Genomic DNA, 23,430 nt, shown 5'->3' with positions numbered 1-23,430 from the left:
TCATAAGTAAAGTCAAAAGTCTAGAAGATGAGCTAATAAAAACAAAAACATTAGCCAGCGAATTTAAGCAGAAGTGTGATAAGCAGAGTGCTTTCAAACTGAACACTGAGATAGAGGTTAAAAATCTAAATGCACAACTAAATGCTTTCACTGTTGAAAAGAGATTGAGTGAGCAGAAAATACAGCTACAGCAAGCTCATATACAAGAGCTAAATAGTAAACTGAAGAAGCTGCAGGATGAATTCCATCAAAAGACCCTAGATGAACAAATGGCACGCAAAAAGATGGCTCTGTCTCAGGAAGAGTCCATTAGGTTTAAACATTCTGCAGAGGAATTTAGAAAAAAATTTGAAAAACTACTGGAATCACATAGCATCACTGAAAATGACATTTCGGGTATAAGACTGGAATGTGTCACTCTTCAGCAAGAAAAAAATATGTCTGAAGAGAATATAAAATTGTACAAGATGCAAATTGAAGATCTGCAAGAAAGACTTCAGAAATGTCGCGAGCAACTACAACAAGGAAAGCATGCTGAAATGGATTATTTTCAGAAATATCAGAAACTTGAGGAGGAATTGGAGGTACAGAGGCGTATGGTGGAGACCCTAAAACAGGATATGGACATGCCGATGAAGGAACGTGAACACCAGTTCCTAATGTTTCAGAATGGAGTTAAGCAACATCGTAACATCAAAGATTCTATATTCAAATTGGACTGTGAGAAGAAGGTAAGGGAATTTAATTACCTTGGAGAAACCTCACCTAGAGATTTAGAACAACTTCATCCATGTGCAAAAGTGACTACTTCATTGTTAAGACAGAAACAGGAGAGACAGGCTGATATAAACATTCCGGGGTTTAAAATGGATCGAGTAGGAGAAAAGAAGCTGCACCTGGGTGCTGATGATACAGAACCAAAAGAGGCGCAGCTCCAGTTGTCAAGAACAAACCAATCCCTAGAAGATGATACAGGCCAACAGTCTTTTACAGAGTTTGTTTCTCAGACAAGCACCCAGCTCCAGATAACTTTTGATAAAACAAACTCCATGACAAAAATATCAGAAATAGACAAATTAAGAGATAAAAACCTTCACACTTCCTGGCATGAAGAAGAAAAACATGGGCCAGGACTAGTAAAGCTCATGCACCCTTTGGAGGTATACTCTAAATTTTGTTGACATTTGCCTTGCTGGTGCTGGTTTTTACTGTTCCATTCCTTAAAATTTGGTATTGCTCTTCTATGCTTTCTGTTGTATACTTTTTTTTTTTTATTCTGGTGTATGGGGACCTCTTCTGCTTATCTGTGAATACAAAAAAAGACTAAAATACTCAAATATTTGCAACAGGATTATTTGAAACTTTATTTTTATTTGTTAAAAGTTTATATACATTATAGAAATTCACATTCAATGATTATACTCAGTTACAGTTAAAAGTGCATTGAGTGATATCAATAAGTGCAGGTAATAAGCACAGAATAAAATTTCTACCTTGGATTTCAGCCACATGCCCATTAATCTATCCTTTTTAAATAAATATTTGAGGTGTATATATATTTTTTAAAATCTAGTTAATTATATCCTGTGCTATCCATGCTAATAAAATTTCTTATTCATGATTTCTGCTGTTCACTTTCTCCATTGCATTCTTCTGGTGGTGGACTTTGGACTGAATTGTGTAAAGTGCAAATTACATTCTCCAGCTCTGTTGCTCATTGTGTCAAAAAATTCCTGTTTACAGATAGTGAAGAGCAAGCAATATGATGTGCTTGTTGAAGTTACAACATTAAAACAAGAAAATGACCAGAATCTTGGTAATGAAGACAGGATGTTTGATGGATACCAAACATCTGAAAGTTTAAGGGGAGAAGATTTTCCAAAGATTAGCTCTTTCTTAGAGGGCAAGAATATGAAGAATGTTGATACGGTTCACTATGAATATTCTGGTGGGGAAGATGATCTTAAATTTCAAGGTCTACGACACGATGTAACTGCCAGGCAGTTGGTTGAAGTGAAGCTTCTAGACAGGAGCACAGTTGAACAGCTCCATTCAGGGCAGAAGTCATTTGATGAGGTTCAGAAAAGGCTTGAAATGTTTCTAACTAAACCTACTGCTATAGCTGGGCTGTACATTGAATCCAGCAAAGAAATAATCTCTTTTGCTTTAGCAGCAAAGAAAAGAATAATTGAAAAAACATTAGCATTAGCATTTTTAGAAGCCCAGGCTGCCACAGGTTTCATCATTGATCCCACAACAGGTCAGAAATATTCTGTCGATGACTCAATTGTTAGAGGACTTGTAGATAATGAATTCAAAGGTAGACTACTTGAGGCAGAGAAAGCAGTTTTAGGCTATTACTGTTCTGGTAAAATAATATCAGTGTATCAAGCTATTGAAGCTAGAATCCTGGAAAGACAAAAAGGTAAAAATATTCTTGAAGTCCAGGTTGCAAGTGGGGGAATTATTGACCCTGTAAGAAGTATTCGTATTCCTCCAGATGTTGCAGTACAGCTAGGCTTGCTAAATAAAACAATTTTAAAATTTTTACATGAACCTTCTAGTAATGCAAAATGTTTTCAAAACCCAAATAATAGGCAAGCCATGTACTACGATGAGTTGCTGAAAATTTGTGTGTTTGATGTAGGTAGCAAATGTGTTCTGCTTCCAGTCGGGGACAGAAAAATTACTTGCCCATCAGCAGAAAAAGTTCATAAGATTTCCGTAGTAGACATCAAAACTGGAACAGAAATGACTTCATATGAGGCTTATCAAAGGGATTTAATTGATAAAAGTACATACCTTGAGCTGTTAGAACGGGAATTTCAGTGGAAGGAGTCTATGTGTTTTGATTCCCATGGAAACTCTTCTCTTTTGCTAACAGATCTCAAAACTGGAATACAGTTTAATATTGAAGAGGCATTAACACAGCGTACAATTGACAGAACATTAGTCAACAAATATAAGGAAGGCCTCATCACAGCTAATGAGTTTGGTGATATTTTGCTGAGCAGTTCACAACCATGTAAAGATTTGAACAGCCCTATTGCAGGATACTGGCTTTCTGACACCAATGAAAGAATTACAGTTCTAAAAGCCTCACGCAAAAACTTGGTGGATAGAATTACTGCCCTAAGGTGTCTTGAAGCTCAAGCCAGTACAGGAGGCATAATTGATCCATTTACTGGGAAAAAATACAGTGTTTCAGAAGCTTTGCAAAGGGAGTTAATTGATGAAATAAGTGCTAAGCAAATTCAACAGTGTGAGTTAGTCTTTACTGGGATCATTAATCCTGTAACAAACAAAATTATGTCAGCCATTGAAGCTATGAATGTAAATGTCCTGAACAAAGACACAGGCATTCGCTGCCTGCAGTATCAATACTTGACTGGTGGACTGATAGATCCAAAATCTCATTGCAGATTGTCTATGGAAGATGCTATTAAGAATGGCATTATTGATGCTATCACAGCTACAAAAATTAAAGATGAGAAGTCACATGTTAAAGCTATTACATGTCCCAAAACAAAGAAGAAGTTAACATACAAAGAAGCCTTGGAAAAATCTATTTTTGATTGCCACACAGGGCTACGATTATTAGAAGCAACTGAGCCCATTAAGATAGGAATTTCTAGTCTTTATTATGCTTCATAATCAAATAGCGATTTTGGTACTCACTTTTGGGCCAGATCCAAAGTCCATTCAGTGAAAAGACTCCCATTGATCACTAGGCTGTTGGTGGGGAACTACTAATACTATTGTGTAATCATGTGAGAGTGATAACATACTATAGAAGCTAGACACCATAAAGGAATAAAGTTCATAATAGGCGTGAAGTGCTGCAGTGTTTACATGGTTTCATTAGGCAAAAGTCCCATTGACTTCAAAATAGGAGCTGTTTTGTGTATAATATTACAATATTTCATCCAGCTATGATGGCTTGATTTGGAATTTCAAACTGCTCTTAAATCTTAAAAAACCAAATATTTTATATTACAAAGGTATCAAAATGTGGTGCAGAGATTTAGGCTTAAATCTTTGGAACACTTATACACACGAGACTACTCACATGCATAAAGCTACTCACATATATTTAGCATTTGCAGAATTAGGTCATACATTTGGAGTCTGGAGTGGTATTGTTTAAATTTCTCATCAACACGATTTTCCACTGATTTCAGAAAAAACTTAGATCAGTGCAATTAGTTTTTCATACAGCTGCAGTATGTACGAGATAAGATGTATTGATATGAAGTGCTTAGTTTTTTAAACCATTTTTAAATGTTCTTTCCTTTTGTCTTGTGATAAGTGAAAGCATTTCAACACATTTTTAAGTACTGAAAAGTTTTCAACTACTATAAAACTCTGGTTAAAAATCATATACTATTTGACACAAACTAAAATTCATGATATATTTATTGCAAACAAAATGGTGACTCCTCTGTTATTATTTTTCAGTATATCTTGGTTCGAAGACTATAATAACACTGTATTTCCTTCTAAATGTAATTTAGTAACCTATCCCAGTGTACTCTGGAAATGTGATACCCAGTGCTGGCTCTAGGCATATAAGGCTAATGGGAAGGCAGCAATTCGAAGATGCTTTAGCTTTCTGACTACAAGCATTATTTAGATTTTAATTACTGAGTAGTGGCTGGGAGGTTAATCTGTTTCTGTACTTTCAATAAAATGGTTCATGTGTGTGTGTGTGGGAATATGTATATACCATAGCCATTTTAGAATCTGTGCAAATATCTTGGAAGAATTAGCTCTATTAATGTCTCCGGTTATATTGCATATACATATATATTTTCGTATAGGTGACAGTAATGCATAAGGTAAAATAAATAAATAAAACTACTCAGACTATTGTAGCTTTTGTGGTAACAGTGGCATTATGAGAGGATTGAGAGTTAGTAGGTTAGAATTTAATATCTCAACTGTTTAAATAAATGTATTTTTTATGATGCACATTACCCCCCAGAAGTCAATGGAAGAGGAAAAGAAAGAGCATGTTGAGAAAGCTGGGGATTTACTGAAATGGGTGTCAGACATCAGCAAGACCCTCAGCAAGGGAGAAGGAGAAAAGGCTGAAAAGGCAGACTTGCCTAAGCAGCAGGTACTCAAAGATTTCTTGATAGAGCACCACTTTTTGTTGTTGTTGTTCTTTGTCCTGGTTAATATGCGCAAAGCTTTCTATAAATATTTTTGTCATACTTGGAAGATTCAGTTTCACATTTGGTTCTGAGGGAAACATTTTAAAATGTTAACAAAATACATTTACAAATATGAAAACATTTAAGAGAACAAGATATTGTGGAACAGTCTTAAGAAGAAAAACATAGTCTGCCCTCTGGGATGCGAAGATCCCAAAATGCGACATGTTCTGACTACAGAAGGATGACCTGTCCGGAGGTAAAGTTGGGGCACAAGGCCACTAACATAGAAGGAACACAACTCTGAACCTGGGAGCTATAGAACCAACTGGGTATACAGCTTATATAAATCATCTCTGCCTTCTGCACAATGTACATCCAATTCTGGGTCTGTTTCCTCATCTTGCAGGAGATACTACAGCACTTGTAATACCCATGCTACCTCCAGTAAAGAGGGAATGGGAGGGGGGAAGGGATAGGATCCCGGACCAGTTTTCATTTTCTTAAAAAATATAAGTACTTTGAGTTGGAATAGATGTGGGCTACTCTCATCCATTGAGCACTGAAGGCAATAATGTCTCCTCTCCCATGATTCTTCAGTTGAAGGTGGCTTCGTTCCTGCCTCCCACAAGAGTGCTATTTTAGGGAAAGGAGATACAGAGTGGGTCTCCTGGGATCCTTTCTTATCGCACACTAAGCTCTGTGAGTGAGATCTGGTCGTCATATTGCTTCATTATTTGCATTTTTTCCCTTGCTGTCAGTTTACCATGTTAAAACATCAGGGGAGACACTGAGTAATATTTCTAAGCAATTCTGGTTGTCTGTCTAGTACTCTACTAGTGGGAAGGGGACACATTCAAGCGGCCACATAAGGTATTGTGTGTAGCTGGCTCTTTTTCGAGTAGTGTCCCTGTGGGTGCTCCATTTCAAGATGTGTACTTGCTTGTGAACTCTGGATCAGTGATTTTTCATCAGCAATGTCCGTGGATCCATACTTCCATCTTAGACATCCTGGTCCTCATGTAGTGAGAGGCGGAACTGCTGCCACTTCAGTTCTCCCTCAACTGCGTGCGGCTTGAGATGAGCATTGCGGTGTCCTCTTTCTGTATTTTCTAAGTATTTTTTTTGTTTGTTTTTGTTTAGCACAATTTTCATTTTAAAAAAGGGGGGCAGGGGCTCCACTTCCCTTTCTTTGGCCTGAATTGTGCCTTTGTTCTTCTCGGGCCTTTGATCCACGGTCTCGAGTGCAGGCTATGCCCAAATACCCAGGCTTTGAACCCCGCCAGACCTGCTATAGGTCTTTCCCCAGCAGCACTGGACATTAAAGCTGGCTTGAGTTGTCACACATCCCCTCCAAATTCAAGATCTACTCAGAGTATAAGAGCAGGTCTAATACGTTGATGAGGGACAGGCTCAAACTCTTGTTAATGGAGCACTCACTGACACCAACAGGATCTGAGTCACCCCCCTGTACACTAGATCCACAGAGCTCTGGTGACCATCTCTATTGCGATGGTAAGCAAAGACCCAGGGTGCCCTTCAGAACCATCTTACCCATCAAAGAAGAGAAGGGTTCCTTCCCCAGAACAGGAAATGAGAAAGGGAAAGTCATCCACTCGATATAGGTCTGAGGAGACCTTGTGTCTCATTATGCATACTGCTGAGGCTCCCATCGCCTCTGCTATTGAGATTGTGGCACTGGCTAAGAAGACCATGCCACATACCAACAAACTGTCTGGTAAACTATGTTAAGCAGTACCTACATTGGCACTGAACTCTATGGCTTCAATACATAAGGACTCCAGAGCCAGATTGAAACAATCAATACCATCTCCAGAAACCAGACCTGAAAGACGTACAGATTGTACTTCAGCACCATCTATGTACCTCCAGATATTCTGACTCCCGATATTTCCTACTCAGAGTCCCTGGTACTGTCCAGTCTTTTGACTAATGTGGACCTTCAGATCCTGGAGCATCTGAGTCATCATTGCTGAGAAATACAGAGACACACTCCCCACCAGTACCATCTCACCTGACAGAGCCTACTTACTCTCTCCTACCATTTTCAATGATGTCTTGTCCTCCAGTACCATCTTGGCCTCCAGTCCCTGATAAACTCTTTGAGGGCACACAGATACATTTCTAGCCAATCTCAACTCAGCACCATCTGGTACCTTCATATCAACAGCCTCTGATACCCATGCATTTACGGGACCCCTTTGGGGCCCTAGTGCCAACTTAACCATTGGTATTGACACCATTTGCCCCTCCAATTGGCACAGGAGATGACTCCTTATCAGATTCTGAACTATCTATACAGGATTTCCCTTTTCAACCTCCTTCACTTGGGGTACACTTTAGCAAGGGATACACCTAATCCTAGCACGAATAATGGTGGAGTCTTGCCCCATTCCCTTTCCCACCACCAAGGTGGGTGTATTGGAACCTATAGGCCCCTTACGGTGATTAGTTTTACCGGTACCATCTCATAAGAGGATATATCAAGAGCAACAAATGCCTCACTCAGATCCCTCCGAACAGTGCAATCATACAAAGGAGCAAGAGCTGCGGAGGGAGAAACATCACCTTCCCGCAAATTCTCCTCCTCACCAAATGAGGCTGTCATGCCTCCTTCACCATCTTATGCTGATGATTTCAAGTCTTTTCTGGACCTTATGAAGTGTATAGAGGAGATCCTATATATCCCACTGAAAGAGAGAGAACCCCAACACTCCTTGTTGGATATCCTTCACACATCTTGTCTGAGCAAAATCGCCCTGCCCATTAATGATACTCTTTTGGCCTGGGCATGTAGTGTGTGTCAAACCCCAGCTACTGCACTGCCTATATGTACATGGTTGGACAAAAAGTATTACATCCCACCCAAAGGATCAAAATATTTCTTTTCCTATCCTACACCCAACTCCCTGCTCATGGAAACAGTCAACAAACGAAATAGACAACATCGATTCCATTCCATTCATTCTGATAAAAAACAAAGAGAATTGGACCTTCTGGCATGGAAAAACGTACTCCTCTGCCACACCGCACTTCAGAATAACCAATTACCAAACCCTATTGATGAAATACAGTTTTACAAACTATTCCAAATTTTTACCCTTTATTGAACACTCGCCCCAGGATCAGAGGAAACAAGTTCAAACTCTCTTAGCAGATGGCCAGACAATTGCCAGGACAGCTCTTCAGCCCTGATTAGATGGCTGAAACAGTAATCAGGTGTAGAGCATTTTGTCTGCAGTCCTCTGTGAGGTACAAAACACGATTGATTGTCCCACCCTTCAAGGGACTCAAGTTATTCAGCAATGCTATGGATGGGTCACTTCACTTTCTTAAGGATTCTGGGTGAAGCTACGATCTCTGGTCATGTTTACACTTATGGCAAAGAAAAAGTTCAGCGGGTCACAGATGGCTCAACGGTCTCACTCAGTCAACTACCAGCTCATTAGAACAACTCAGCCCTTCAAGAAGAAGCCCAGGTTCTGATAGAAAGACTGCCCTGTACTGCAACGTTCCAGTTGGCAACATCTTTGGAATGACCATTTAGACCCATTGATGAAGAGTCACAAACTCTCGTGTTCCAGATTTTATGCTTCACGTATCCCCCTTCCACCCTGGTGGTTCCTCTCTCTCTCTCATTCCCTACCTTCCTGAGAGCTTATCATCTAGGAGAGATGGATCTGGGAGGTGATATTTACAGATTACTCCATCCAGTTCAGCTTATGTCTACCTCCTCACCTCCTTCTTTCTGCAGGGACCCCTCTCATGAGATTCTCTTGAGGCATCAGGTGCAGTTCCTGTTAACACTGGGGGCAATCAAGCCTGTCCCACCTGACTTAGTCAGGAAAGAATTTTATTACATGTAATTTCCTGGTTCCAGAGAACAATGGGGGATGGAGACCAATTCTGGACCTCAGGACAATAAGCAGCTTTGTCCACACTTAACAGTTCAGAATGGTAGCAGAAATTAGAAGTGATCATTAGAAGCAATAATTCCCTTTCTGGACCTGGGAGATTGGTTTGCCTTCCTCGACCTTCAGATCATTTATTTCCATATAGCCATGCCTCCTTCACACAGAGGTTTCCTATGTTTTGTGATGCACAGAGACCACTGCCACCATTGAGTTGTACCTTTCAGCGTTTGCACTGCTCAAATGGTCTTTACCAAAGTTCTGTTGGCTGCCACATCCCATCTTCGTCAGATGAGAATAATCATTTTCCCCTATCTGGATGATTGACTTCCAAAAGGCTGGTCATTCCTCAAAGCACAGACAGAAACCAGAAGATCTTGTCTCTGTTCCACTCACTGGCCCGTCGCTTCAGTATGGAAAAGTCTACTGTCACGTCCACCCAACGAATAGACTTCATCAGAGCTACTCTGGACTCCTCTATAGCCAGAGCATACTTGCCCAAGGGCAAGAAGAGCTCTTGCTTTTTACCTAGACAGGACGAGGTCCGTTATGGCTTTGCCCAGACTTTTTATCTCCAGTGCAGGGTGCATAAAAGGACAGGTGACTTACACTCAAATAGGTTGCATGATGGATTTTAACCTGCTACAAAGTCTCAAGGGATCACCCACCTCCCAAGAGTTATTGCATACTTCACCAGGGTTCAATCTACCTCTCTTGCCCTGCTGAGAAACAAGCCTATCTCAGAGATCTGCAGAGAAGCCACCTGGTCTTCGATATACACAGTCTCCCAGCACTACTCTCTTATGACTGCTTCCAGAGCTGATGTGGCTTTTGGTGACACTGTTCTACAATCTGTGCTGAATCCACCTCCTCAACTCTCTTCTCTGTGATGGAAGTGCTGCTTGGAAGTCTCCTGATATGGAACACCCACAGGGACATCACTTGAAGAAAGAGAGGGTACTCAACTTGTGCAGTAACTGGAATTGTTTGAGATGTGTGTCCCTTTGGGTGCTCCATTGCCTGCCCTCATTCCTCTCTGTCTCAAAGTCTCTTATTGGACTTTCTTGGTTGAGAACGAACTGGAGTGGTGGCGGATCTACCCCTCCCTATATGCCCTTGTACCAGAGCACGAGGGCATCTAGTGCACAGGTTCAGACACTACTGACAAAATGCCTCCAATCCAGAGTGCACAGGCATGCACATATCCTGATGTGGAGGACCCGCTTAGAGGGACACATCTTGAAGAACTCCAGTTACCATACAAGGTGAGTCATCTCTTCTTCGGAAGGAGAAGTGCTGCTTTAAAATAAAGAATGATCTGTGCAGCCCTTTAGCCTTTGGTATTCATGGAAGGAATCCTGGGCTGGGCATGGCCCTTTATGAGTCAGGTGACTACCATTTTGAAAAATCACGATTTGCTAAAAATTTCCACACAATTGTTAGAGACCTCATTTTAGCCTGTTCATAGATTAGGAAACCACTCTTGTATCTCTGGTAGCACTCTTAGATAATTGTTGACAAATGTTGGCTATTTAATTGCAACCAATCTATCTTCATGGCTTGTATACAGGAAAAAACGGGGAGGGAGCAAAACTTGGGTCTGTTCTCTAGACCATCTTAACCACACCAACTCTCTCCTATTCCCTCGCATTCTTTTCAGAAATAACATGTACACTTAAAAGTTAAGAGAGTTCCTACTTGTTGACTTGCATATATCTACTTCTCTCCATCCATGCTTTTCTGAAAGAGAGTCTCTTAAAGCTGAAATGCTAATTCAGTACACAAGAAGAGGGTGATTAGTAGGTAATAGGAACAATGGAAAAATTATGAGTATTATTGTTGTCAACTAACCCTAACTTTTAAAGGAAACCAAGATGCTGAACTGGTGAAGAAATGCATGGTTCTTCCCATATGCTTTCTTCTCAACATGGCAGTGAGTAGCTTGGATTCTGTCCAGATTAGAATCAGCATTATGCTAACATGGTTTCCTGGAGCAGTGTAGATAATGATATTTCATTATAAATCTGTTATTGTTAGTTTGTAAGCTACCCTGCTATAAAGTATTATAACATGATTGTAAGAAAACAAGCATTTCTCTTCACTCTGGTCAGAGACACTGTGCTACCCATCCTTTTATTTTTTCTTAGTGTTAAGAGACCTGATATAGTTTTGACTAGCTTCATTATCAGTTGCCACATTGATAATGTTCATAAAGTCAAACATACAAATAACGCACCTGGACATCTGTCCTGGGGTGTAGTGTAAGAAATATAGGGTGAAATATCCTTAATCAGCACCTTAAAAAGCTTCACTCCCAGTTAATTGTAAAATTTATGGTGGGGGGCGGGCAAGCAATAGTTTAAATATATAGTTTAATATATTTAGCTACCAGGTTGCACACTATCCTCTGGAATGAGCCTTTGTTTCAGATATTTACTGCAGTTAATGGGTGTAAAGTGGTTTATGTGAATATAAATTTCCAATTGTGAAGTATGGTGCTTCCCTGCTGTCCTGGGGCTGACTTGGCTGGATGGTCATATGAGCAGCCTCAGGATCATATGAATGTTTTATGACTTAGTTTAGTTTATTTAATTATCGTTGTAGATCAGAATACAGATAACAAGCTAACATCAAACATAAAGCTTTGGCACTATCCTCATTGTCTAGCTCACAAAGCTGTTCACATAGGATATACTGACCACGTAGTACAGATTCACAGATTTGTTCGTGTAGGACCAATACTAAGGGCTTGTCTACACTACCGGCTGGATCAACGGGCAGTGATTGATCCAGCGGGGGTCAATTTATCGTGTCCAGTATAGACACGATAGATCAACCGCCAATCTCTGTAGCATCGATTCTGGTACTCTCCACTTCAAAAAGAAGCAAAAGGGGAATTGATGGGAGAGCTTCTCCCATCGACACACTGCAGTGAAGACACTGCAGAAAGCAGATCTAAGTACACCTCTACCTCATTATAACATGACCCGATATAACACGAATTCGGATATAACGCGGTAAAGCAGTACTCTGGGAAGGGGGTGGCTCCATGCTCCAGCGGCTCAAAGTAAGTTCGATATAACGCTGTTTCACTTATAAAGCAGTAAGATTTTTTGGCTCCCGAAGAAAGCATCGTATCGAGGTAGAGGTGTATGTTGACTTCAGTTACGTTATTCATGTAGCTGAAGTTGCATAACTTAGGGTACGTCTACACTGCACGATTATTTCGAATTAGCTTAAACCGATATTACAAAACAGATCTAATAAAATCGGTTTAGCGCGTCCACAGTGGGATCCCGAACGATTGTTTGCGTCCCTGGTCCAAAGCTACCATCGATTTCAGGAGCAGTGCACTTGGGTAGCTGTTCCTCAGCTATCCCATAGTTCCCACTTCCGTGTTGAGAGCACAGTGCCTGATGGGCAGAAAACACTGCCCCGGGTGGTGCTGGGTACAGCCTCACCCTCCCTTGTGAGGCAGCAGACAACCCTTGGCGCCTTTTTCGCGGAGTGCATGAGCAACGCCAAGCACAGCAATCTTTCCCTTTTTTTTTCACGTGGTGGTGGGGGAAATAAACTGAGGAGCTTTCCCTGAACCACGCCAGACACTGTGTTTAACCTACAGACATTGGAGCTCAGCCAAGAATGCAATTTTCAGAGACTGCTGTGGACTGTGGGATAGCTGGAGTCCTCAGTACCCCCCTCCTCCCTTCATGAGCGTCCATTTGAGTCTCTGGCTTCCCGTTACGCTTGTCACGCAGCGCTGTGTATCCTGAGTTTTTATTCAAACGCTTTGCATTTCGTGTTCTGTAACGGAGCTGGATACAACAGATTTGTCTCCCCATACAGCGATCAGACCTATGATCTCCCGTACGGTCTATGCTGGAGCTCTTTTTCGATTTCAAACTGCATCGCCAGCCGTGCTGATCAGAGCTCCACGCTGGCAAGCGGAAATGTAATTCAAAAGTTCGCGGGGCTTTTCCTGTTTACCTGCCCGCTGCATCCGAGTTCAGATTGCTGTCCAGAGCGGTCAGTGCTGCACTTGGGACCGCCCGGAGGCCAATAACGTCGATTTCGTCCACTGAACCCTAATCCGAGTATCGCTATCGAATTTAGCGCTACTCCTCTCGTTTGGAGGAGTTCGAAATCGATTTAAGGAGCCGTTTTTTAACTCGATATTAATGACGACGTCGTGTGAACGGATACAGCGTTAAATCGGTATATCGGCCATTAAACCGATTTAAAGTCGCAGTGTAGACCTGGCCTTAGATTGATCTCCCTTCCCCATCCCCGCCCCCAGTAGTGTAGATAGCCCTAAATGTAACTATGGTTTCATAGTCCCAGTTTAGTTTTTATTATTTGTTCTACAAAGTCTCAGTTTGAAAAGCAGTGAGCTTTATGGGTGGGATTTCCAAAAGCACTCAGTGTTGGCATATCCTCCGTTCCCATTGAAGTTAATAGTAAAAGTCATTGGCAGAATAAAGCCAGTGCTGACATTCAGGACACAATCTGTGACTTTCAGGCATTTTTTCTGAAGTCATGATCTTTGTCATCTTGGTTGGGAAGCTACTGAACAAGACTCCTTCATGAAATCTGTATAAGGTTGGCTTTCCATATGTCAGGTGTAGCCGAATACTACATATGTCAGGTATAGCCAAATAGTTAAATACTATTGTATGCTTTTAAACAAATATTGTAAAATAAAGGACATTTGGCTTCTCCAGTAATTATCCGTGACAAACAACTTAATTCTAGAGAAAAAGATTTGTGCTGTGGTTTTCCCCATTTTAAAATGACAGTATTTTTGCCGTGACAAACAACTAACCTTACCTAGGCCTAGCCTGTCCAGAAATGCCCAAAGTTTGCCCAGTATGGCAGGCTTATCAATACTCAGACTGAAAGTAATGGAATTGTATGTGTTGGCTACTTTTCCATTCTCTCTTTTCAGACATGTGCACTGTGGAGAACTGAATTTTGATTGTATATTTTTCAGATTTCCGCTGATGAAATAGTAACCAAGAGAGAACAAATATCTGAGGCTTTGCAGACTACACAGTCATTTTTGGCTAAACATAGTGACAAGTATGTTAAATTTTATCATAACACTTTGTTAATATAACTGTAATTAAATTACTGCATCATATTTGCTTATAAGGAACAGACTGGTATTCTCATCTTACAGTTACAGTGAGTAATATTTTATTTGTTTTTTTTTGTTTAGTTTAAATGTAATTGTGAAGAGAACTTGATTAGGTGTATAAAAGATTGTATCAATTTAGATGGAAGTAGGGGACCCAAAGCATTAAAGATATTAACATAACCCAGTCACTCTCCAATTATTAAACAGTGTTAAACAAGGTTCAAGGTTTGATGTATAGAGACCCACGTCTACTTAATACCATGGCAAACACATCATTAAAGTCAGTTTAAACTTTTATTAGAGATACAGAGAGAAAATGCAGCTTCTGTCTCTGATGTTGACTCTCACTTGCAGCCTAACTGCCGGAAAAACACAGGCACAGCACAGGATCTTATCAGCCTCTCCCAAGACCAGGCAAACTTGTACCAGCATTGGGCTGTTTAGGGCATTTCTTTAGCTTCCTCTTTTTAGTAACAAGTTTTCAGCAGTGTTTCAAAATATGCAGCCTTGGTAGCTACGCCAACGCCAGACTCTTATTTGACAGAAAGTAAAAGGAAGGAGATAGGAGAGAGAAGAAATAAGGTGGGGGAAGGAAAAGGACACACGGGGTGGGTGGGATGGAGAGGAAGATGTGTGACAAAGTCTTGCGTCCTAGATGGTGTTTTAGGATTTAACTATAGCCAGTGGAAATGGGAGCGTCATCTGTCTCCCTCTCTGTGGCCTGGTCTGTCAGGACATTTTTCAGGATTGGGATGAAGAAGGTCCAGCGTCCCAGGAGACTGTGGGGGTAGCAGCCATGATGGTGAAGCTCTCTCTAGTAGACAGTTTTTCTCCCTAAAGTCTCTTTTTGAGGACTGCAAAAGGGTGCAATAGGTGGAATAGCTCACCCTCTTGTTATTTTGTCTAACTATTAGGCCTAATTTCTGACACACTGATTGGGTTTGTTGATTTCCGGGTTCCTCACTTATTTACTAGGCATGATTTTAACACAGTCCTTGAATTATATCAGTAGGCATTTTATTTTTAGTCTTTCTGAATTGCTTTAGTACCTTTTCTCTTTTTCTATTAATATTTGTTTTATAGGGTATTGTGACATTTCATGAACTTTCTCACAGTTTTTCCAATTGAGCCCACAACTGAAGTAAATTTGTAAGCCCAGACTTCACAACAGCTCCCTGGATTAGGTGACACAACACATGACAATACTTTTATATTTATACAGCACCTTTCATTTGAAGGACCTCAAACACTTTACAATATTAACAAACTAAAATATAAGTTATACAGAGAAGTTTTGTTTCATCCATCACTGAAATTAGTAGATGTAATATACTTGGATTTTAGTAAAGTGTTTCCCATGGTTCTCATCAGTGCTTGCTATCAAAATGAATTCACATTGCCTTGGCTTGTGGTCAGTAAACAGTCAGAGGCATTGAAAACTGGCCGACAGACCATAAACAATAGAATTGAGGGAATAATTCTCTAAAAGCATCTTTCAGTTAATTTTGCCTCATTTTCTGATCACCAGTTGACTTAAATGTATTAATTATTCAGTTGTATTTGATAAATGTTTTCATACAACTTTTTTATCATATGTCCTAATATTGGCCCAAAAACTCAAGTCAGATTTTTCTCATTTCTAAAATAGTTATAGTATCTAGCACTTTTCATCAATAGATCTCAATACACTTTGCAAAGGATGTCACGATCATTACCCCTCATGTTACAGATGGGGAAACCGAGGCATAGGGAAGTGAAGTTACTTGTTCACATTCATCCAGCAAGCCAGTAGCTAAGCCAGGAATAAAACCCATGTCTTCTGACGAGTTTACCATTCGATTTGTTAGATCATTCTGCCGATTCAATTTGTATGATCACATACACAGAACTCAGAACCAACAGAAAAGGCAGAACTTATCACCTAGTGAAATTTTCAAATCTAATAATAATCATATCTTTTTTTTTTTGGTAGAATGACGATTGGAGAGAGAAATGAAATGGAAAGACAAGTGAAGTCCCTTCAAGAAGGTTATAACCTCTTATCTAATGAAGCTTTGAAACAACTGCAGGGGGCACAAAATGTAGGTGATGAAAAGATGGAGGAAAAGGTAATAGCACAGAAAATTTTGTTGTTGTGTTTCTAGCTGTAGTACATTTTTCTTTTTAGATTTACTGCATGGTTGTGGAACAATATGTTAACAATGAAAGGAGAAACTGTATTTGATTGTACGTATCAATAAGTTGAGACCTGAATCAAATGACTACAGTTTCTATATATTTGTATAATATATGTAGTCTTAAGTGTGCATATGAACATTCTGTTCATCAGAACTTGCGTGAAGAGTCTTAATACCATGTGCCTTGCATGAACAAAGATAAGCAAATCATCCATCTCTTAACTCTTCTCTTTAAAAACCATCCTCTGATTGCTAGATAAGTTTGTGTGCTGCAAAAATATGACACCATAAAATAATATGGGTTAATTTCTGCCATGTACTCCCCCAGAGATATCCCAGAAGGTATATAGTGTTCCAGATTTTCTTTAAATTCCAATTGGGTATATAGTTGGGACCACATACATTAAATAGTTATGAGGTACCACAAGTACATTTTTTATAAACCAATCTAAATCTCAAATATGGAATTATATCATAAAGGTATTGTGAATATATGTGTGAATATACAAGTAGAAGCAATGTCTTGTATAATTATTTTAAAATAGTGTTGCCGACCTGATTACATACTTTCCATGGAAACTAGTTGAAGTATTTGGGTTCTATAATATCTGATTCCGTATGTCTGGGTGTCTGTGCAAAAGTGCTGTATGCTGTAAACATGAGTAGCATGGTCATTTTGTATCACATACTATTTTTGAATCTTCTAACCTTTCACAGTCACTTAGAGCATGACAGTTTGCCTTCCAGGTATATGTCCTATTGTTCACTATATAATCATCTATTCTGCAGCCTTCCACTAACCCTATTTATGTATGCAGAGCATAGATTTTCAATTCACAGATGCATGTTGATTTTAACTCTTTTATTACATCGTGTGCTGTTGAATCACTGACATAGATCACTTGCACATTTGAGCTGCTAATACTCACAGCATTGTCCCAGTCCTGGTAAGTACATGATTTTGTGCTTAATATGTATTCAAAAGCAAAAAAAAAAAAGTTTAATATGTATAATTATAAAATTACTTGAAAGCATTCTTTATATTCCTTTTTAGGTGGATAAAGTTATTGCTGGTATCATTGATCAAACAACTGGAGAAGTCCTTTCAGTCTTTCAGTCTGTTTTAAAAGGTCTAATTGACTCTGAAACTGGCATTAGATTGCTTGAGAATCAGCTGATTTTATCTGGGCTAATTTCACCAGAATTAGGAATATGTTTTGATCTCGAAGAAGCAAAAGTCCATGAACTTATTGATGAACAAACTCTACTGCAACTACAGGAATTAAATAATGCTAAGAAAATTATTTCAGAGTCATCATTCACAAATCTTCCAGCTGTAGCTGCTTTAGAAGAAGGTATTATTCCAGAGACTCTTGCCATTAAAATTCTTGAGATTCAGCTTTCCAGAGGATATCTAGTTATGCCAGCTACAGGGGAGCAACTCACTTTGCACAAAGCTTTCCACAGGAACCTGGTTTCTGCATCTTTATTTTCAAAGCTTTTGGAAAAGCAAGACACATGCAAAGATCTCATAGACCCCAACACTGCAGAAAAGGTTTCCCTGGAGGAGATGGTTCAAAGAAGCGTAATAAGTGAAGAAACAGGGTTAAGACTTCTACCTGTAAGACCGCAAGAAAGAGGTAGAATAACTCTAAAATGTGGAAGGCAGATAAGTATTTTGAGAGCAGCCCATGAAGGTCTCATAGACCGTGAAACCATGTTCAGGTTGCTGGGAGCTCAACTACTGTCTGGAGGTATAATCGAACCTGACTCAGGGCGTAGAATGACTGTGGAAGAAGCCATGAGACAAGAGTTGATTGATCAGGACACTGCATGTGGTATTCTGACTCATCAGATTCAGACTGGTGGGATATTATGCTCAAATTCATCTAAACGCTTAACTGTAGATGAAGCCATACAATGCAGTTTAATCTCATCTAGCAGTGCACTCTTGGTACTAGAAGCACAGAGAGGCTTCATTGGCCTCATTTGGCCTCATTCTGGTGAAATATTCCCCATATCTACTTCTTTACATCAAGGGATGATAACAAATGAACTGGCAGGCAAAATACTAAATAGCAGGCAGAAAATAGCTGCAATTTATATTCCTGAAACCTGTGAGGTACTCAGTCTAGATAATGCCGCACAGTTAGGGGTAATAGATGGTAATACTGTATCTGTTTTGAACAATGTAGTTTTACCTGATAAAATGCCTAACATGGAGGATTTAGAGTCCTCTTGTAAAAATGCTGCAAGATGGTTATCATCTTATGAATTCCAGCCATTTGCATTTCATGACCATAGAGAGGAACAAGAAGTTTCAGGTACAGAAGAGCCAATGCCTCATAGTGTAGAGCAAACTAAAAAATTATTCATGTCTTATCTGATGATAAATAGTTATATGGATGCAAACACAGGGCAAAGACTTTTGTTATATGATGGAGACCTGGATGAAGCTGTCAGCATGTTGTTGGAAGATGATGATTCTGCGTCCAGTGCTGATGTGACAGAAGGAGGATTTAGTAACACATATGTAAACTCAAAAAGAACTGATCTGAAACAACCTGACAATGTCATGTTTAATAATATCACAAGCAATGTCCTGCATGAGTATACAGGTATACAGAATACTTTTACTGACAGCAACTTAAAACAGCCTGAAGAAGATATTCAGAATGATAAATGTTCAGAGAGAAATGATTTTCACAGTAGAGCAAATGTCTTTAATGCTAATGGTTTTGAACAATCAGAATGTACATTTAATTCTTTGTTGTCTAAACCTGAAGCAGAAACTGGAAATATAGTGGGTAGCGCTCAAAACCCTGAGAAAGAGAATGCATTCAAAAGTTTTCAAGAATATCCTGAACAAACACAGATGGAATGGTGTGAGCATATGTATCAGCAAGCAAACTCTGGAAATGCAGAAAGGCATCTTCCAAAATATTCACAAGGAAATCTTATTTCAAGAATAGATCAAGACAAACCCAGCATGCCTGATGGAAGAGAGATCCTGGGTAGGGAAAGCAGGACTTTTAAAACTTCAGAAAATTCCTTGGGTATAGAGGATTTATCAGTTAATAGTGAAGTCAGTGCTGTTCAAGAAAACAATGCAAAGTGTGGTCCTCACATTTTGCACTCTGATGATAAGAGTATGTTAACTGATAAAGATATGAAAAAATGTGATTTTCACAGAAGTCACAATTCATTCAGCCACACAGATATTGAAAACAGACTTCTAGGAGAACTTTCTGGTAAAGAATTAGTGAGTCAAATTGTTTATAATGAGCATAAGCGTGGCATGCTACAGTCTAAAGAGAATGAGTATGGCAGGCCATCCCTTGAGGACTGTACCAATATGCCTGATGGACTACTCCTGGAAGACAATAATGATGTGCATTACAGCCTTCTGTTGAAAAACAGTACTGATACATGTGGCAGGTCACCTCTGGGAGAGAGTATTGGCATGCAGGGCAGGGCTCTGTTGGAAGACACTACTCATACACCTGAGGGGGCATTGCTGGGAGACAGTACCAGCATGCATGGCAGGTCACTTCCGGGAAACATTATCAGTCTGCATGGTGGGTTATTCCTAGGGGACAGCAATGCTATATATGGCAGGTTATTACTGGGAGATAATAGTAATATACCTGGTGATCTGCTGCTGGGAGAGAGTGATGGCACCCCACAGTGTGAAAATAACTCTTTGCAGCAGGTTGATGATGAAGATGATGATGCCTATGACACTCCTCAGGTTGATGATGAAGATGATGATGCCTATGACACTCCTGAGGTTGATGATGAAGATGGTGATGCCTATGACACTCCTCAGGTTGATGATGATGATGATGATGATGCATACAACACTCCTCAGGTTGATGGGTATGATTCCTATGACTCCCCTCAGATTGATGATGATTATAGTACCTCTCAGCTTGAAGATGATGATACTCCAGAGCCTGACAACACACCCTTAGGTGTCCAAGAAGAAAGAGATGGGCTAGTAAATGTGAGGGAAGAACCAAACACTTTTCAAGATGTGAGTAATACTGGAGATAGTGTCCTGAGCATTAGTGAAGTAAGTCAGACAGATTCCTTTGAGATGATACATATGGCCTCAGGAAGTGCTGGAATGTTAGAAGCCATCTCTGAAGAGGAGACAGAAAACGCAGGGAGGGTGGAAGAGAAGGAGCAGACACTACCAGTCATGAGAGAGAGTGAAGAAAGTGAGGAGAACGGCTTTAGTCCCTTATTGAGGCTGCATGAAGCTGAAGTGCAAGGAGACCGATATGAGGAATGTGAAATGCAAGCAAAAAGTGACTCTAATGAGGATGAGCATGAAGAAATGCAGGAGGAGGAGGAAGAAACTTATGGTTATATGGATTATGATAGTGATAGTTATGATGGAACTGATGATGATGATGAAGAAGAAGAAGAAGAAGAAATAATGGATATTTATTACTCACGGTTTATGAATAAAAACATTGGTATCCAGCTTTTTTCTCCTTCCAAAGAAATGGAAGATAGTGATGAATGTAGTCAGAATATTGATGCCTTGGATGGTTATCTTCCTTTAAAGCACATGGCAGTTGATAATATTTTGCAGTTAGATTCCAGCAGTCAAAAAAGTAATCTATGCTCTGATAAATCCAATTTAAAAAAACATAAAAATGTATCTGATGTTTCTGAAGAAGGAAGTCTTGATCTTACAGATAAAACCAAAGAGGAAAGACAGCAAGAAATTGAAAGTCCTGAGGATTTGGTAGAAAGCAAACATATGTTTGAAGTTATCACTGAAAATATCCAACCTGAAAGCATCATTGGCACTGAATGGCTGTTATCTAACAGTGAAGGAAGTCACCTCACACAGCATACGACTCTAATGCCTGATCTTGGCATGAATGATACCATGGCAATAGACCCTGCAGTCATTCAGGAGGGATCTGCGTGTGCATCCCCATCTGCTATTGCTAAGCAAACTGGTGCTGCAAACATTCACATTCAAATAGACTTTCTTCCTTCAGAAGATCTGTTACCAGTTCATATCATAACGAAAAATGAGAACAATATATCTATGCCATGTTCAAATTATGAGCAAAGACAGAGCACAGAGGAAGACATACTCGTGAAGCACATGTCAAATAATGTGACAGGCATAGAACTGCTTGAGGTAAATTCATCCCAAATGGATAATAAAGTAGTCAGACATGTGCCTTATGTGAATGACAGTGATAGTCTAGGTTCTTTCACTGACTTAGTACACCCAGTCACAAATAAAGAACTTGGTCAAATAGAAATAGGTATTGACATTCCTAAACAAAATATAAACATGGTGACTGTTATAAAGGAAAGTCATATCCAGGAATTGAGTAAAAGTCCCATTCATATGGAAAGCCTTGGAGAAATATTTGATGGATCTATTAAAACAGGTTGTGAAATTGCTGTTTCAAATGAAGAAAAAGTAAGTGTTGGACAAGCTTCAAGTGATGCTAAATCAAGACATTACAATGACTTTGATACGGTGAAATCAGATGAATTTATGGAAGAGTTTGACCTTTCTGCTTATTTAAAACAATGTGCAAAAGGCCTAAAAGCAACAGATATTTCAGAACTGAATAAGGCTGATTCTTGTTACCTTAAGGAAGGTGAAACTGACGAAAATTGTACACAGAATGAAAAAGAGTTAGTGAAACCTGACTATATTATTGATAAGGGAGCACGGCATCCAACCGAATTAAACTCTAATGCTCAATCCTCTCCCCAGACAGTTACAGTAAAATCAAAGGGAATTAATGTTACCAAAGATAATGAGGCTATCATCTCTCAAGAAACTGATAAAGTTCTTACAGACATTTCAGAAAATGATGTGATAGTTAGTCATGAATTTGCCTTTAAGAAAGCTGACACAGAAGGAAGTACTGAGAATGTCCAGGAGTCAGAGGATAGTGCTGAAACCAGACATTCTGGGAACCATAGAGGTGCAGCAAGCTTTTCTTGTAGACCTTTGGATAACATAGGTGATAGCTTGGATAATATTGTGCAGAAGAAATGTGAAACACTGGTTTGTTATAATGGAGTAAAAAACATTATGGAACAGAATACTTTAGCCAACACGACTGATGTAATTGAAAATGGTGTCAGGAAAGAAAAGCCTGTAGAATCATTTCACAAAGAAGTGATGATCTCCAAAGACTTGCAAGTAGAGGAGGGTATGTCACATTCTCCCGAAGTATCTGACACACTAATTAAAGATTTAAAGAATATTTTAAAAACGAAATTAAAAGATGGCCATGTTTTCTGCAAGCAGGAAGGTGAACCTTTAAATTACTCTGACACAAAATTTTTAATGCAAAATTTACTTAAAATGATTAGTTGCACACACTTGGAGAATAAGACTTCCAGTGAGTCAAATATCAAGCAAACACGTGATGACATTAGCGCTACAGTAATGGCTACCCCATCCTGCATAGATCAAAAGGACTGTGATAATTTTCAGTTATCTTGGCTTGATAACAGGAGTCCTGACCTCCTCCTTGATATATTGAAGCAAAACAACTGCAATCAAAAGACTGATGATAATGCATATGAAACAAGAAGTGAAGAAGCCCAGAATGAAAGAGACCAAGAGATAAAAGCCACAGCTCCTAAACTTATTACTTCTCAGCTTGAACAAATCTTCCAAATCCCACCTGGAGATGAAAGTTCATACAGTTTTGAGGAATTGATGAGTGATTTGGCAAAAGACTTGTTTACCATCTCACAGACTGCTGATATCGCCACAGATGATGAGTGTGTAAGCAAAGCAGAGGAGCTGGGTACTCTTTGCTCAACAGAACTAAGAGAATTTGGATCAGAAACTCTCAGAGAGAATTCATTGGTTCATAACACAGGTATTATTTTGGAAAATAACCAGCAGCCTGAGAAGTCAGACAGTCCATCCAAAAGCTTTTCTGAGGATGTTCTGCAAATGAAAGAAGCTGCCACAGGAGACAATGCAGTAGGCATGGTAAGTAACAACTGGCACAGTTACA

The 23,430-nt window shown here is 39.6% G+C and overlaps 1 protein-coding gene across 8 annotated transcripts in view; it reads left to right on the top strand.

The window, feature by feature from the left end:
- DST (dystonin) overlaps positions 1-23,430 on the top strand; it is a 465,365-nt gene that overhangs the window by 282,879 nt on the left and 159,056 nt on the right. For 7 of the 8 annotated variants that reach the window (XM_032778396.2, XM_032778395.2, XM_075063726.1 and 4 more), the window contains 3 exons: positions 4,985-5,119; positions 14,079-14,167; positions 16,198-16,333. In XM_032778396.2, coding sequence (XP_032634287.1) covers positions 4,985-5,119; positions 14,079-14,167; positions 16,198-16,333 — 360 coding nt within the window. Of the gene's footprint in view, positions 1-4,984; positions 5,120-14,078; positions 14,168-16,197; positions 16,334-17,456; positions 23,406-23,430 lie in introns of all 8 variants that reach the window. The other variant, XM_075063729.1, reaches the window with a different exon arrangement.

Source organism: Chelonoidis abingdonii, chromosome 3 (assembly GCF_003597395.2).
Source record: "Chelonoidis abingdonii isolate Lonesome George chromosome 3, CheloAbing_2.0, whole genome shotgun sequence".
NCBI classification, from domain to species: Eukaryota; Metazoa; Chordata; order Testudines; family Testudinidae; genus Chelonoidis; species Chelonoidis abingdonii.
The sequence above is the reverse complement of the archived record's forward strand: the minus strand, read 5'-3'. Positions and strand labels throughout refer to the sequence as shown.